The sequence below is a fragment of the Saccostrea cucullata genome, unplaced genomic scaffold (assembly GCF_032062105.1).
Source record: "Saccostrea cucullata isolate Sc308-1 unplaced genomic scaffold, CSIRO_AGI_Scuc_v1 ctg16, whole genome shotgun sequence".
NCBI lineage: Eukaryota > Metazoa > Mollusca > Bivalvia > Ostreida > Ostreidae > Saccostrea > Saccostrea cuccullata.
In genome coordinates this window covers 490,431-507,060 of record NW_026933130.1, presented here as the reverse complement: position 1 = coordinate 507,060, position 16,630 = coordinate 490,431, and the positions used below count along the sequence as shown (strand labels likewise).

At 32.2% G+C, this 16,630-nt stretch overlaps 1 protein-coding gene across 1 annotated transcript in view; it reads left to right on the top strand.

The window, feature by feature from the left end:
• Positions 1 to 2,617: 2,617 nt before the first annotated feature.
• The window catches only part of LOC134237335 (uncharacterized), a 31,065-nt gene continuing 17,052 nt past the window's right edge, over positions 2,618 to 16,630 (top strand). Inside the window, exons 1-4 of the mRNA XM_062719441.1 lie at positions 2,618 to 2,745; positions 7,616 to 7,997; positions 10,488 to 10,728; positions 12,124 to 12,347. Of these exons, the coding sequence (XP_062575425.1) occupies positions 2,633 to 2,745; positions 7,616 to 7,997; positions 10,488 to 10,728; positions 12,124 to 12,347 (960 nt within the window). The 5' untranslated portion in view covers positions 2,618 to 2,632. The remainder of the gene's footprint in view (positions 2,746 to 7,615; positions 7,998 to 10,487; positions 10,729 to 12,123; positions 12,348 to 16,630) is intronic.

Sequence of the window (16,630 nt, the reverse complement as noted above, 5' to 3'; positions counted from 1 at the left end):
TCCTACATGTAAGTTAGAAAAGATATTCAACTTCAACAGACTAGGAGCCGCGTTTGATCTAGATTTGTTTATTATTTTAATTAAAGAGTTTTGTCGATAGAAATCGACATCTTTAAGAACATGTTCAAAATTCAGCATAGGTTTGTTGTTCGTCTCTGCGTAGAGTAATGAATGATATAATAGCAAAGGCTTTACAGAAATAAGTTCTAATAACTTGGGTTTACCTTGGTGTTCATTGCGTTTGTTTAATATCTTCTGATATCGCTGATCACAAAAATAGGCTGACATTTTTGATTTAATATATCGCATGGAAAGCGTGGGGATACATAACGATGGGGTGTAAATCCTGCAGTGCGTCTTTTCATACAGTACGTCTATTACATTCTAGTACTCCCTTTTTACCACATCTCTTACTAAATGGATAGGAAGAAAATGATGAAAAAGTGATCGATCTCATTAAAAAAATAAACGATACACATCTGTGAACAGACCATAAGCACGAACTGCTTAAAATCCATACGTTCATGGGATCGGGTCCCTTGGAGGAGTAAGCATCCCCTGTTGACCAAAACCACCCGCTGTGAGCACCCTGTATTGATCAGGTAGTCATTTTGCATCTTCCATTTTACATTTTGCACAGCAAATGATGGGCACTACAATTTTTCTATGACATTGACATATAGATATTCCTCGATATTCTCATTCTGGTTTCATATTCGATTTTAGGAAAAGCCTTCAAATTTCTACATCCTGATGTGATGGTTATACATTATATGTCTTCGTTTCTTTATAATTATATGTTATACCCGGTATATTATATGCCACTGGTATTTCATTTTATGAATGAAAAGGTTTTGCATTACATGCTCAAAGTACATGTATTTAATTATAATGAGCTAGTTTTTTCATTATATGATGTTTGGTGTCATTATTATGAATGACTGTTGCATTTTATGCTGTAGGTATGTTATTATGATGAGGTACATACTAGCAGGTTTCAAGAGCATATACTGAAGAACCATCTCATCATAACGAAATACCCAAATCATGTAATCAAAAATCCCCTTATGGTAAGGAAAAAACATCAATAACAATAAAATACACCTCTTTATAATGGAATACCCACAACTTATAATGAAAAATCCACCTTATCATATTAGAAAAAACAAAGAATATAATAATGGAGGGGGTGGTTATTATATGCTATATCCTTATCATAATGTAGTACCCCACAACATATAATAAAACACACCTCATCATAATTTAGTACCATCACATGTAAGGCTATGGAACGTTCTTAATTTTTTCATCCATAGCATATAATAACCACCCCCTCCATCATCAAAATAGAAAAAAAATACACCTTATCATAATAAAGTACGCACAGGATATAAGCAGGAGATATATAACGTACGCTCAACGAGGACCTAATGGAGCGTACGTTTCTGCAGCACATATGTTAAAACATAATGAATTCTCATCACATTAACCGGTAAGGCTGTCATGGCGTCCCATCTATAATTGTTTTTTAACTCAATGTACATCTTGATATGGATAATTATTAAACAATCCTTAAGAAAATTATCGAATAATATGCATGCATTATTGATATATTGTTGACTTCACCTGTATAGCATATGTAAATATTCAATTTTTTTTGTCATTTTACATGTCATGATGAGACTCTTTGGCTTATATTCTTTGCAGAGAAATTTCTTTACGGTCTGGTCTCGTAGTAAGGAGGTCATGGCTTTTATGAATAACAAAATGTTATAATTATTTGGTTCATTGTTTTCATTAACTGATGACCTGATGTGTAGCTTGGATGCCATGCGATTGCACTCCGTTTTTCTGTCGTAAACCCATTGCTAGGACTATTGTTTTGATATTGGATATGTTTCATCATTTGTTAATTGGGACAGATCTGTTCTGGAACAGAAATGATCATCTGAAGTTTGTCTGTCACATAGTATTTAATTGACATACTGGCAATTCACCAAATAAAATAGGTGTTTCAATTTTGAGCACCGGAAAAAAATAATGTGTAGAAAGTTTTGGATGTATATCATTATCACTATTTAATTCAGTAATGCGTCTATATATATACATTGTCTTCAACCCATCAACATTTTATTTAGCAACACTTCACTATTTTAATATTTTTTTCAGAAATTTTTATAATTAATAAACACCTTTCATCTTGAAATCATTCATGTTTATTGTTTTGCATATTCTCTTACTATCTAAATCGTTGAGTTTTAGACTTTTATGTGAATTTTTTTCTTTCTTTTTTTCATTTTCAATGAATGTTTTGAATATTTTTTGCACATTGTAATCACACATTTACAAGATACTACCAATTGACCTGTCTTATCATTATTCATTATATGCTTTGTTCGTTTTTCTGTGTCTTTAGGTTTGGTGTGCACTCCCTCTCTTCTTGATAACTGTCAAAGTCTGCACAATAAAGGGCCGTCATAAATCAATTTCGTTTTATTATAAAAAGCCTCGTAGTTTCCTTTTAAAGGACACCTTCAAATTCGCTTATCAGTGAAGGAAATTCACCATGATAATGCGCATTTAATAGATGAAATACACAATTTTTCACATGATTTTTAATGAATTTTCGTGAATGGAAATGGAATGTATGCGACACAGTTTGAACACCAGAAAACCATTACATTTTGGACTTTGGCTGAAAATGGTTGGATATTCCACAAAGTTTGACAAAGCTTTTAACACTAAGTATATATATTGCTTATGTATTTTCTAGGAGACGAGAATCGTTTAAAGGTTGACTTTGTGATTAGTCTAAGTAATTTATAAACAAGAACACTACTGAAATAGAAATTAAGTAAAATTACAAAGAAATGTCAACAAAAAATATTTGAGAGAAAGATTGTCTACTTTTAAAATAAATTTAATTAATCAATTAATTTAAAAGTGTTTGAGAGAGGGATTGTCCATCCTAAACATCAATCTACACTTTATTACTGAAATCAAAATTTCACTTCATTTTGTTAAACAAGTCTCCTTTTACTTACGTAGATTTTCGTAAGATTTTAATCTAGTACAGAGGCCGTCAATGAAACTAAAAAAAAATCGATTTTCTCAATCGATTTCTTGCATCCACAAAAGACACACCTCTTCCTTAAACTGCAAGAGACAGTCTTGTGTTACTTAATCAAAAACAGTTTTAGTAATAAACCTTTCTAAGGGTTTGTATTCTTGGAACGTGTGCATTTTTTTCAATTAGAAAACTGAAGCATGACACAAAAAAAGTACGGGTTCATTCATTCATTGTATTCATTCATTGTATTTAACTGTCTAAATGATTGCATCATAAGCTAAGTCTCATGTCTGCGCGAAGGACGTGTTCCTCAAACCGGGAGATTTCGCGGTAAGAATAAATTTTTTCATGTCATTTTTAAAGTTATCAGATTACATTTTAAACTCTTTAAGCTTCATTTGGTTGATTATTTAAATTTAGAGAAAAAAACAAACAAACAAAGGCAAATCACTATAAATCGTGTCATGAACAATTACAATATGTTGTGTTTGCACTAGATATTTGCTTTTTAAAAAAAATCTTGAATTATACGTAAAAGAGTTTTTTCTTTATCACAAAATTATTCTTTATTTTCTTTATTGATTTGCTTTTCATATACTTGCAGTCATGCAATAAAACACGCTTTAGCATATACCTATTATTGCATCATCATTGTATTTTTTGGTACTTGCATTATACATTTTCTATTTAAAGTTAACATTTGTAAACTATTCATCTCTCTTTATTGGTGTGGATAATTCCAAGAAACTTTTGGAAAATTTGAAATAAAAAATATCAATTATAACCAAAATCCAAAATATCAAAACTTCTCAACTCAATATACAACCATTTCCCATGACATATTAAAGCCAAGGCTTTTTGACATCATTGACATCCACTTTTTAAATATTAACAAAAATGGTACTCGTCAGTTTACGTATTTTGTCATTGACCATTTGCAAAATTATTGAGTCATAAAATATTTTGATTGAACACACTATGAAGTTTATGTAAAAAGATGCTTATTAAGAGAAGAAAGAAATGATACCACTGTTATTAGACATTTTTGATTTCATATGAAGACATCTATTTTATATTCGGATTTTTTTTACTAGAAAAAGGCATTAATGGTAACCTAACATACAAGCTTTATGATAAACGTGATGACCTCAATTTTTCAATCGTCAACATCTATTACTTATGTAGCAATATATCTTTAAGCTTATTATATCTCTCAGTTGGTTCGATACACAAGAGCATGCTCTACAAACAATTTTTAAAACGGGGCGAGTTATTTACAAACGAGTTCACACACAAGCATAACAAAAGTCTCGTTTTGAATCATCATTTCGCATGTTCTATTCAATAATGTTGTCAGCAAATGATATCTTATTAAATCAAATTCTTGCGGACGTTTTTCATACTTATTGTTAGGCCATTATTTACACTATGAATTCTCTACGGATATTTCCGTTATTTTTCTATCATGACATGGAGCAAACAGTGGGTGTGATCGGTCTACAGGGATGCTCACTCCTCCATACCACCTGATCCAACCTTTGAAGTTTTAGAGTTCCGTGTTTGCTCTGCTCCTCATTTGTATGGTTTGAATGGGCTTTTCAGATCGAACACCGTTCGTTATCCCCACATATTAAATTACTAGAATATTACTCATTTGGTCTCCAAAATTTGCGTGTTTTTAAGAGATCATTTGTATTAGGAAAATCTGTACTTTTCTTGTTTTGAAAGGATAAATATTTTTGAATTGCAAAGAAAAAGAAAATTATGTTAATAAATGAAAATGACAAGTCCTCGATAAACTGGTCAAACAAAATTCACTACTCATTTTTTCTCAGAATATCTGTTTCTTATTTTAAGAGTTTTACAGTGAGTTACAATTCGACAGGATATGCCTATTCCACTTATACACTTGATCCCTTTCCTACACTTCCAGAGGTCACTGTGAATTGTTGTTTATCGAGCTTTTATTATTAATTACTAAATTGTTCAAAAGATCTCTGCTTGTCATCGTCATCTTTTCAGATTAAAACTGTATCTCTTTACGGATTTTCAATTTTTTGCAAATAAAAAAAATCTACACATATACAAATGTATAATGTCAAATAGAAAAAAAATATTGCAGCAATTTTTCCATCAGCAACGTCTGGAAAATAATTGTAGAATTTGGGGTCAATATTGTTCTAAGTGCCATTAAAGCTAGTTAATTAATTTAGGTATATACTTTACCATACATTTTGCACATATGAATCCTAGATCCTTAAGGAGTAAGTGACTCTTAACAAGTCTAAAAAGTACAGACGTACTTTTTAAGTATACATATATATATTCTAAATCAGTTTATTATCTGTGGTAACATTACCAAATAACAATTATCTTACTCACAGCTGTTTTCAATGAATGAACTATTATTTCAATAGTACATTCATCGATCTCCCAACTAAATATTGATTTCGAGACCTAAGGTTGGTTCCCCGTGGCAATCAACCCCCCACCTTCTCTCTCTCTCTCTGATTACTGCACAACTACTTTTTCTCATGCCTATCATTTTATTCAAATCACTTTAGTTAAAAAAGTGGATGCTATTAGAATATTATTTCAAGTGACAAAAATCAGCGATAATATATCTAAATGGATTCGACAGCTCGTTAGCATAAATCCTTTTAAAAACTTCTTTTTTATTGCAGAAAAATCATAAATTAAAATGAAGACATCTCGAACAGCTTTTTTTCTGCCATATCAGTTGCATAATAAATCATTCGGGTTTTTTTTTATATTCTAGAGAAAAAAAGTTAAACTGACACAGCTATGAATAGACTTCTGGTCCCTATAATAGATTTACATATGTTTGCACTATGATACAAGACACACAATGAAGTACATCATTTGATTACTTACTCTGACATTATCCCTCCCGCATAGATAAGTTATAGTTCTATTGAGTGGTTCATACTACATTAGACCTTGTTAATACTACATGTTACAAATGTATATAATTCAGCATAGGAATGTTTGATTCCTACCAACTGAGATAATTCTTTTCCTATTTAAACTCCGTATACCCGCAAGTTCTATATAAAGTTTGTGCATACTAGTTTTATTATTGTCCACGACACCTTATGTCTTTCACTTTATTCTTGAAGCTCTTTCTAACTTTTAATCAGAATTCGAATAGTTTGTCTTTCGGGATGTGATTGATGGTGTCCTTTGCAATAAGGCTTCAGAATTTCATTTTCATCCTTTTTTTCATTTGGATATAGGAAAACTATGGTAGAAATTGAAACTTGGTTTCAGGAACCAATCTACATTTTACTCAGATCTTAGCTGAAAAATCTTTTGAAATATCATTGAATGTTAAGTAAGCTTTTGGAATTTTCACATGGATGGTCAGTTTGGGGTCAAGAATAAGACATGTTTCTACTAGAAGCACGTTTCCAGAACTGTAATTACATTCTAAAGAGCTTCCATATAGCTTCAAGAATATGATATTTGATGTTCTGTAAATATGAAATAATGTTTTTGAAATTCCATTTTCACTTATAAGATCAATTAGAAGATGACAATTTTATTGCTTCTTCACTCAAAACCTTTCTTTCCAAAACCCCCTTTTTAATAATATATTCTTTTCTTACTAATTGTAACGTTATTATTTAAATGCTGCATTGTCTGTGGATGGCAGATGTGACCGGACGGTGATTACTCCTTCATGGCACCTGATTCCACTTCTGATGTTTTGCTCTGCCTCTAATTCATATTATTTGAATGGACTTTAGAGCTTGGTTTGTTGTTTGATTTTTGGTTTTTTTTTTTATTTCTTTTTAGAATCTAAATCAATCTATTCTAAAAATTGTTAACTTTTTCCCCATATTTTTTTCTGGATATCACGTTTCTGCGATGTATGTTTAGCGTTTGATAAATATGCTATACTCCGCTGTGTTCCTGCATCCCGTATGGCTTTTGTAACCCTTGTAAAACAATACCGACTTCCTTTCTACATGTTCCCTTGCAATTATCTATGAAATCAACATACAGTCTTTGAAGTCTGTAGGAATAAAAAACTTCGCAAAAAACGAGAGTACACAAAAGATGGGCTTAATGATAGTAGCATTATTTTTAAAGAACTTTTTCGTAGTTATGAATGAAGTAAAGATGCGTAATGCGTCACGGCTCGGTGCAGTGTCTCTTACCTTGCTCACGTGTGCTGATTGACGGTTCTTCATTAATAAACAAGCATATTAATTGCTATATTGTTCAGGTAACAAAGTGAATCTTGACAGTATAGCTTTTTCTTCGGCTGGAGATGCCCACAGATGAAAAATTGTTCTTTCTAGCATGTTGGGGTCTCTTTTATACGCCATGCATGGGTAGAGATACATTTGTAAAATAACAAAGCTACTGCAGGCTGTCAGCTAAATAGAAACCCCACCGTACATCTCCTAACAAAAACTCATCAAATCCATTTCAACAAAAATAAGAAATAAGATATGCCGTCGATTGAGCGAAGCGTTGTCTAATTATAACTGCAACTTGTATTATTTTTTATTTCAGATCTGGTATTGAAAATCGTCAAAGTTTCCACAAAAATCTGCCGAAGTGTTCCCAAGACGATTCTATAGTTTCTTACGGACATTACGATACATTAGCTAGAAAACATAGATGTTTAAATTGTTGTGACAGAGAAAAAGAAAGGAGGAATTGGTCAGACCGATCTTATAATACTCAACAAAGTCATCATAAAACTAATAAATCGTGTATAGAAAAGTGGATTACATTTATACAAAGTTCTAAAATGGTTCGTCTAGGAGGAAGGATTCTTTTATTTGTTATTTTAGTGTCAGTGTTTGGAATTATATTCGGAGGTTCTTTTTCTTCAAGAATCAGTGACTCGGACAAAATTCATCTCGGGGAAGGAGCAGCAAAATTAGTAATGGTATGTATTTTAACGAATTTCTGCTAAAAGAAAATATATTTGAAGAAAATAATGAATTTTTTTAAAACTTACTTCCAAATGGATTCAATTTAAAAAAATGATTTTGACCTTTTAAGGATGTTTGTTTATAGAAAAAAAAAATAAACCAATCGTTAGAATCTAAATTATAAAAAACATTTTTATGAATTTGTTTGGAAAATTTGTTACAAATCAATTTATTTTCATGTACAAAAAAACTGCATTAATTAGCAATGTTTTGAAGAAGAAAATTTGAAAAATAAAAAAAATCATATAGCTTTTGCGTATCACTTCTTTGATAAACAGAACATCAAATTACACAATCTGAATGTTAAAGATACGCTTAGAGATCTACTTATATCTATATTTAAATAAAACTTAGAGACCACTATCTTGTTTTATTTTTTTATCATATGCAAAGCAGAGTATATGACTCAGCTGATGAATATTAGGTGCAATCTTTGCAGTTCCTGCTATGTCCATTGCAAGATTAAATTATTGCAATTATTTATGTAACAAAATTAAATATTTCCCGTTAAGATATGTGCAGACAGGTGCCATTTTCTGTGAATTGTCAAATATTTATGCTAAATGCTATCATAAATGTGACTAAGCTACAAAACTTTTCCAAGTTTGTGTTATTCTTGGGTGATGAAATTGTAACTTAGCCTGATTGCATAACGATGATCAAAGATTGAAAGGCAAAACATCAAATAAAAAAAGGAAAAATTTGGACAAACAGGTGCTTACATTGATTAAAGCGATATATTATTTACTTGATTTCAAATCAGTTTGATATTTTCTTTATTGTTTTCATATTCGTCTTTATTACATTTCCCTTTGTTTTATCCCTCTTCATTTTGCCCTTACTTCTATGTTGCTTTATTCTTGTAAATTCATTCTACTTTCTTTTAAACTAAACAGTTTCTTTAATAAATTATTAGCATTATCTCTACTACGAATGTTAATTCAATCACGCTAACAATGAAGCATATTCAATGAAGACGAATGGAAGTTGTCAAACCGTCAAAATTTAGTGCGGCATATAATGTTCATAAAACTAGGTCACTGTTTTTGCTTTATCAATCTATGCACTTTACCAACCGGATAAGCTTTGAATTTTGAGAGAATCATGAATGGTTTAATTGATAATATTTTTTTAACCTAAGTTCATGCAACTACTCATCTTTTGATAAAACTTAAAAGTGTTAATGTGATTTCTAAATATAATACATATCGATGTAATCTCTGGCTAATTCTGAAATAAGGCACGATTTCTAAAGCATCTATCTCATAAACAAGGGAAAAAATAATATTTTTGTCATCTTTTGCGAAAGCATTTAATTGTTATAAAAATGTTAAATATTTTGATACTAGTTAACCCTTATAAATTGGGTTGTTTTTCAGAACCTTCCACTGAACTGAACTTTATTTCACGACAGATAAAGTAACTGCTGATGTGCGTGATACAAGCATAAAAAGAAGAAAAAAATCTAAGCTTTTTCCAGGGGGATTTAAATGGAAGGCGAAGAAAAACACCCCGGTAATATTTTATATTAAAATAGCACTTTTCAATAAAGACAGAAATATCTTTAGTACGCACCGTGTTTGTCATCAACCAGGAGAGCTAAAAAAATCTTAAAACTCGAAACTTTTTTCAGAATTTTTACTCATATGCCACTAAGTACGTGATTTTAATATATAAATTGCTATTAGAACAAAAAGTTTGCATTTACTTTTATGTTTTTGTATTCATAGTATTTATATTGAGACTTTGGTGGTGTGATTGTACCACTCAAATGGAGAAGCCACCTCTTTTTTTTACGTACAAGTAGAACTTTTAGCGAGACGCAAATCTAGTTAACTAAAGTATTAAGGCAGAAAATTAAAAAAACTCGAATAACCCCGGCACGGGTTTGCTTAAATTTTACCAACACTCTTAGATGCCACCTAGCGTTATAATGCGGCACTAAATTCGGACAACTTGTATTCGTCTTCATTGAATATGCTTCATTGTTTGCGTGATTGAATTAGCGTTCGTTATAGTTATAATCATTTAAGAAACTGTATCAATTTAAAAGAAAATTAAATGAATTTACAAGAATAAAGCAAAATAGAAGTAAGGACAAAATGCTTGTAAAAAGATATAAAACAATAAAGTGACATATAATTTGATAACAAAGCATAAAGAAGTAGAAATTAATTTCAAAGATTAATATTAATTTCAAGCGGGAAGTAATTTTAGCGATTAATCGCGCAAAGAAAGATAAAGTAACCTTTAATTATAAGGAATAAAGTGATAATGATATCTTATTTTCGCGATCTCAATTACTTCGCGATAATGCCAAAATTGAATCCTCAGTAAAGTTTCTGCATATACATTATTCCTTGATAATGTACATTGTTTTGTGAAATATCATAAAGTTCTTGCATTGTTCTCTGTTTAATTTAGTTTTATGAAATCTTTTACAGCACAAAATTCAGCCAGTGGGATTAAGAGTTTTTCACGAGCACGTCAAAAATGTGTCGAAACACGGTATGCACAGTTACCGTGATATGTTAAGAATATTTTTCAAAAATCCAAGTGACCAAGAAATAGACTTGTTTCTTAAAAGAAAGACTTTAAAAGACATTCTACCTGAAGATGACTTCTCAAAACGAGATTACAACTACGTCAACGACGAACCTTATTACCCCTTCGATCCGTTAGACCGTAAGTACTTATAAATCGACCTAAGTTATGTAAACTGATTGTATGCATATTTCATTTCGTCAGCTCCAAAGTTAACTTAAATGCAGGACGAAAAATTCAAATGTAAGTAATGCTTCTTCTGAAAAGGTTCAATTTGTCTTTTCAGAATAGTGTTATAAACTACATCTTAGCATTTCAGAGAGAATGTTACGATCATAGCAAACAATCTATAGCAATTAATGCATGTGCATGTAGAATTAGATAAAAATCTTTGGTATGACATCTAGAAATATGATTTCCATGCACGTTTTTACCGTCTGACATTAAAAAAAGATACATTAATTCGATAAGTAGCAGGTCATGGATGTTAATTCCTTCAAGTAAATTGCAGTTTACTCATTTCTATTATTAATTTCTTGTCCTACATTATTCAGTTAGACCCTGTGTAAATGAGAAGAATGAAAAAGGTGTAGGTCAATAAATGGAACTCTTGTTGACCCCTAGGATAAAACTGAATGTTTCTTGCATTAATTTATTGATTTGTACTGTACCAAGTTTCGTTTATTTCAAGAAGATAATGGTTGCCCTCTTAAAGATCGTATCAAAATAGTTATCTTTTGGCAGAGATGTTTCTTAAAGTTCAAGGGCAAACAGCAATGGTTTTCCCCATGCGAATGCCATTAGTTATTGTGAGCAGAATTCGTACGGACATTGCATCATAAAAAACGAAGCCCCTCGTTGCGAAATAGGCTCGTTACAAACGAGCATACCAGACATCGCATATGTAATGTCATTGCACCATTAGCATGAATGACAAGGAACAGACGCGGCGTACATCATTCTCTTCTTATCAAATTTGGAACTTTTTGAAGTTTACAACTGTCACCTGTCACTCACGGGTGGTGGAATAAAAGGGAAAGGTTATATTTAAGACGAGATAGCATTGAAATTTAGCATATTCTTCAAAGCTTCTCGCGGGAGAAACTGTGATCCTTTTGACCTTTTGTCTGCCTCTGTCGGCTTACCAACTGAACCCGCCACCGCAACATTAAACTAAAGACTCTGATGAGCGCAATCTTTTTTCAAGCTGCGAATCCAAAAAAAATCAGATTTCCGTGATCCAAAAATCAATGTTTGCACTCATAATCAATATTTGATGTATGCTGTGATTGTAGCATTGCGTACGTTTAAATTGCATAACAAATGTTGTCAGAATTTGAAAGTATATATATTATTCATTCATTCAGATTAAGAATTCAACTTCATAAATTCGTTCTGGAAAGGCAGTTGATGATTCCAGGGAATATGTTTCTTCTTGGTCTCTTCGTAATAATACTATGTAAGGTATTGATGCTTACCATTACAAGACATTTGTTTTATTTTGCCTAATATTTTGAAACTCAATTATTTTAACAGTTGCTGACCAAGCTGAGCAGCATTATACACATGTATTAGACCACCCATATTCATCCTGTCATGAACCAAAACCGGAAGTGATATACATTCCACCGGAAGGACATAAGAAGTTCATTCCGGAATATACTATTCTTCATCGATGTAGAAATACCACCGGATGTTGTTGGGATAAATCTCAGACTTGTGCTGTCAAAAACCTGGAAATAGTCACACGAAGTTTTTTCGTAAGTAAATTCTCATCACCGGATCTTTGTTGTCATACTGTATGTTTTAGAATTATTCGAGGTCTGAATACAAGATTTGCAGTGAAAAAAGCATCGGAGCTACTCTTATAGCGCACATTCTCACGTCTAGCAAACTTACCTCAGATGTGATCAGGTTTAAACCATTTAAGTTGTAGCTTTTACATTCGCTTGATCTAATCCGAATTGCTAAAGAAATGATATTTCTTTGATTTTTAATATAAAATTCCTTCATGGTAAGTCCATTTCTATAAGTCTACTTACAAATACTTCGAACAGAGGGAACAGAGGGATATGATTAAAATAAATATTCATGGAGGTATGAAAAAGCTTGTTTTTGGCGGAAAAAATGCATCTAGTAGATGCGTACACCTCCACCAGTCGCATCCGATGTTTATATGGAGCGAAGCAGAGTCAATCGAGGGTTACCAGTGAAATATATATTGAGATAACGTAATCCGAGATTCCTCTGACTCTAACCCCCGCTTTTATATTGTGACTTGTGCGGGGGAGAGTCAGAGCGGACTCCATATTGAAAACTGGGAATCTGGCGAAACCACCTGGTATCGCTACTCTGCCTACCTTTTACAACTTTATTTCGCGGAGCTAACTCCCGAGACGCGAGAAATCAATAAAATAATTATTTTTCTACTTGTTAATTGTCATTAAAAGGATGCTCCCACCGTTTCAACAGCCCTATCACCGACAAATGAAGCATCACTTGAACTAGGTCGCCTCCTCGCCATTCGACTGCTTTGCGCATGACGTCAGCACACAAATACACAAAATTCCAGTCATTTGAAAGTAACACGTGCTCAAACCACGTGTGGGGCTTTCGGAAAAAATATGAAAGTGTTGTGAAAATACATATAAAATAACATAATGATGTTTTATTTATTTATTGATAAGGAAACCAACGGTCAAAAACGACTTTTATGCTCATATGAGGTTTAAAACACCACACATAATATTTTCACGTGATAGTTTGTTTGTGTATTTGTGTGTGACGTCATGCGCAAAGAAGTCGAATGTCGAGGAGGCGACCAAATTCAAGTGATGCTTCATTTTTCGGTGATAGGGTCGTTTAAACGGCGAAAGCATCATATTTATGACGATTAACAAGTAGGTGAATAATTGTTTTACTGATTTCTCGCGTCTCGGGAGTTGGCTCCGCGAAATAAAGTTGTAAAAGGTAGGCAGAGTTCCGACACTAGCTGGTATCGCTGAATTGCCACTTTTCAATATGGCCTCCGCTCTGACTCTCCCCTGCACAAGTCACAATATAAAAGCAGGGGTTAGAGTCAGAGGAATCTCGGATTAGAGATAACGGAGAGTATTCAAGCTCAAACGTCCATTAAACAATACAATTTTTGTAGCAGAGTAAACATGGACCTCTAAAAAATCAGACGTTGCATTGGGTGCAATTGAGGAGTAAGCATCCCATGCCGACATGACACCCCCCGCCTGTGCTCCTTGTCATGATCTTGAAATAAAGGAAAATCTATCGACAAGTCAGTGTATGAATAATGGTCTAACAATGAAAAACATCAATCAGCATTTGATTTGATAATAGATTGTATTCATTGACAATGTCATATTGTATCGACCATAAAAACTTAGGAAATGATGACTTTAAACGAGACAACTGATATTCTTGTTTCATCAACTTGTGTGTCGATAACCTATCGTTTTTGAAATTGTTCATACGTACAGCATACTCTTGTGTATGGAAGCAACTTGAGATATAAACCCCAGAAGTAGGTGATAAAAGTTTATTGCTGCATAAGTAAGAAGAGGTTGACGATTGAAAACTTAAAGTCATCATAAAGCTTTGTTGTTAGATTACCAGTAAGTTTTTTATTAAAATATGAAACAGATATGTCAGACTCTGTGAAATCTATTTCTTCAAGCTCACAGGGATATATCGCATCGACAAAAACATTGTTAATGGACAATATGTGGTCAAAATACAATGTACATGTATTTATATGTCGAGTTGAAGGCCACAGTGTTTTCTTCTTTTTACGTATAAGATTTTGAACAAATTCTGCTTCGCATGAATGCAAAAATAGGACTGCTAAATAACGGACGAAAATGCAAAATAATATAGAAATAATTATATAATATTTTATGAGCTTCAAAAGAGAAGATCAACATATACAATTTCGTAATTGTTATTTTTCAACTAAAAACATACTTAGCGTTCGGTTAATTGTTATCCAATTATTATGCAATTATATTGATTTATGAAGAACTTATTTTTTGTTTGATACAGTACCGTATAAGTGGAAATTTTAGCGAGACGCAAATTTAGCGATTTCTCCATAAAAATCGGTATTTTATTTTTAGCGATAAGTAATTTTAGCGATTATAAAATGCTCACTAAAGAAGCTATTACAAATAAAATGCAATTAAAATTAGCGATATTCAATTTTAGCGATCTTAGCACCCTCGCTAATAATGCCAAAATTAAATCCTCGCTAAAAATTCTACTTATACGGTATATATTTAAAATTAAAATGTTTGGGCTGACGGACTAGAAGTATATCGCAGTGAAGTCATTTAGAATTTTAACCCGCGTATAAGGTTTAGCATGCTCTAAGTATGAAGAATTTCTAGACCTATAATATCTACTGACAATCAAATTGGTGATAAAGGATATCAACGTTCACATTTAAATCACTATTTCAAAAAATTCAATGATCGATACCACGGCCTTGTTTACAAATATGTTAAATATTTTGTTAAACCCAATGCTATCTGGCATTCTTTCTGTAAATACACTGAAACTTTTTTTTCTTTATTTAATTAAGGTCTTCCGTCTTAACGGAAGACCTTATAGCGATTCTATTGTTTCTTATTATTATTATTATTATTATTATTTTTCTGACGCAATTTCTCAAAGACTACTGGATGGAATTACATGAAATTTTCAGGACAGATGTGTTGTTGAATGGATTTGATACATCTGAGAGATTTTTTGGAAAATCGCTTCCGGTGCCAAGTTACAGACCTTTTTCTGATTTTTAAAATGACATTTTGTCTACAGATTTTCTCAAAAACGGTTAAAGATATCAAGCTGAAACTTTCAGAGATTATAGATGATGATAAATACTATCCAGGACGCCACATGTCGTTCGTCGTCATTACTTCCGGTCGCTACCGGAAGACAATTTAAAAAGTCCAAATTTTCAACTTTTTTTGTTTTTCAATATTTTTCATTTCTTTTTGGTATGTTAATAGAAACCTTTTTTATAATGCTAACTATAGAATTTGTTTGAATATTGATAAAGCTTAACTGTAGATATTAGTATTTTAAAATCTGAAGCGGATCCAAGATGGCCGCTCTCTCTGTCAACTCCGACATTTCGCAATAGGGGTTTACTGAGGCAGCCGAGCGTTTGCTTGAACGAAAGTAACACAAGTAGAGCTTTTTAAAAAAGCTTACCGTCTTTAGCAACAATCTTAAACAATAAACTGATCTACACCTATCAGGCTGTTTAATTCTTTTGAATTTTGTATTTCTACGTTAGCTTTTTACTGGCATTATCCCTACCACGGTTGTCGCTCGGTCATCTCCGTAAACTTTGACTGGCCGAGAGCTTTCGGCAAACCTCGGCTGATTCCATTCCCTTCTTCAAACAAGAAAGAGGAAAAGAATAATAACAAATTGTAAAGCTTGCAAGCAATAAAGAGCAAATTTTATTTATGATGGAATTAGAGACCTTTTTATTTATTGCTATAAGAAATACCATGTTATTAAGAATTCAATACTGCTGATTTTGTTGTTCGTTTTGTCATTTTTTTAAGATTGAAAATCTTGCAAAATTGTTAAGTCGTACGAAAATTAGATCATCAGAAAGTTATCTCCCTTGCTTTGAACAGCATTTCAACCAATGAAATAATTGAAAATTTTTTCATCATGCAATTTCTACCAATCACAAAAGAGAGGAAGTGCATAGTCCGAAGACTGTAAAAAACTTCAACTATACAATACCGTCTTCCAAGGAAGACGGTAATAAGGAGAAATGAAATGTAAAGGAATACTTGGATTGTCACGTCGTAGTTACGTTGCAATTCTGTGTCAAACGAAGTTCTTCCTAAACGTATTCTATAATTGGTTTTGGCTGGTTCTCAAAGTAGAAAAAGAAAAGACTAAATGTGCAAATGAAATTCGATACCTAATATCTTCTAATTTGCACCACGGAAAAAACAGATTTTTAATAATCGTTATAGGTAAGTTTTTCAAGAAAGAATGTCAATGA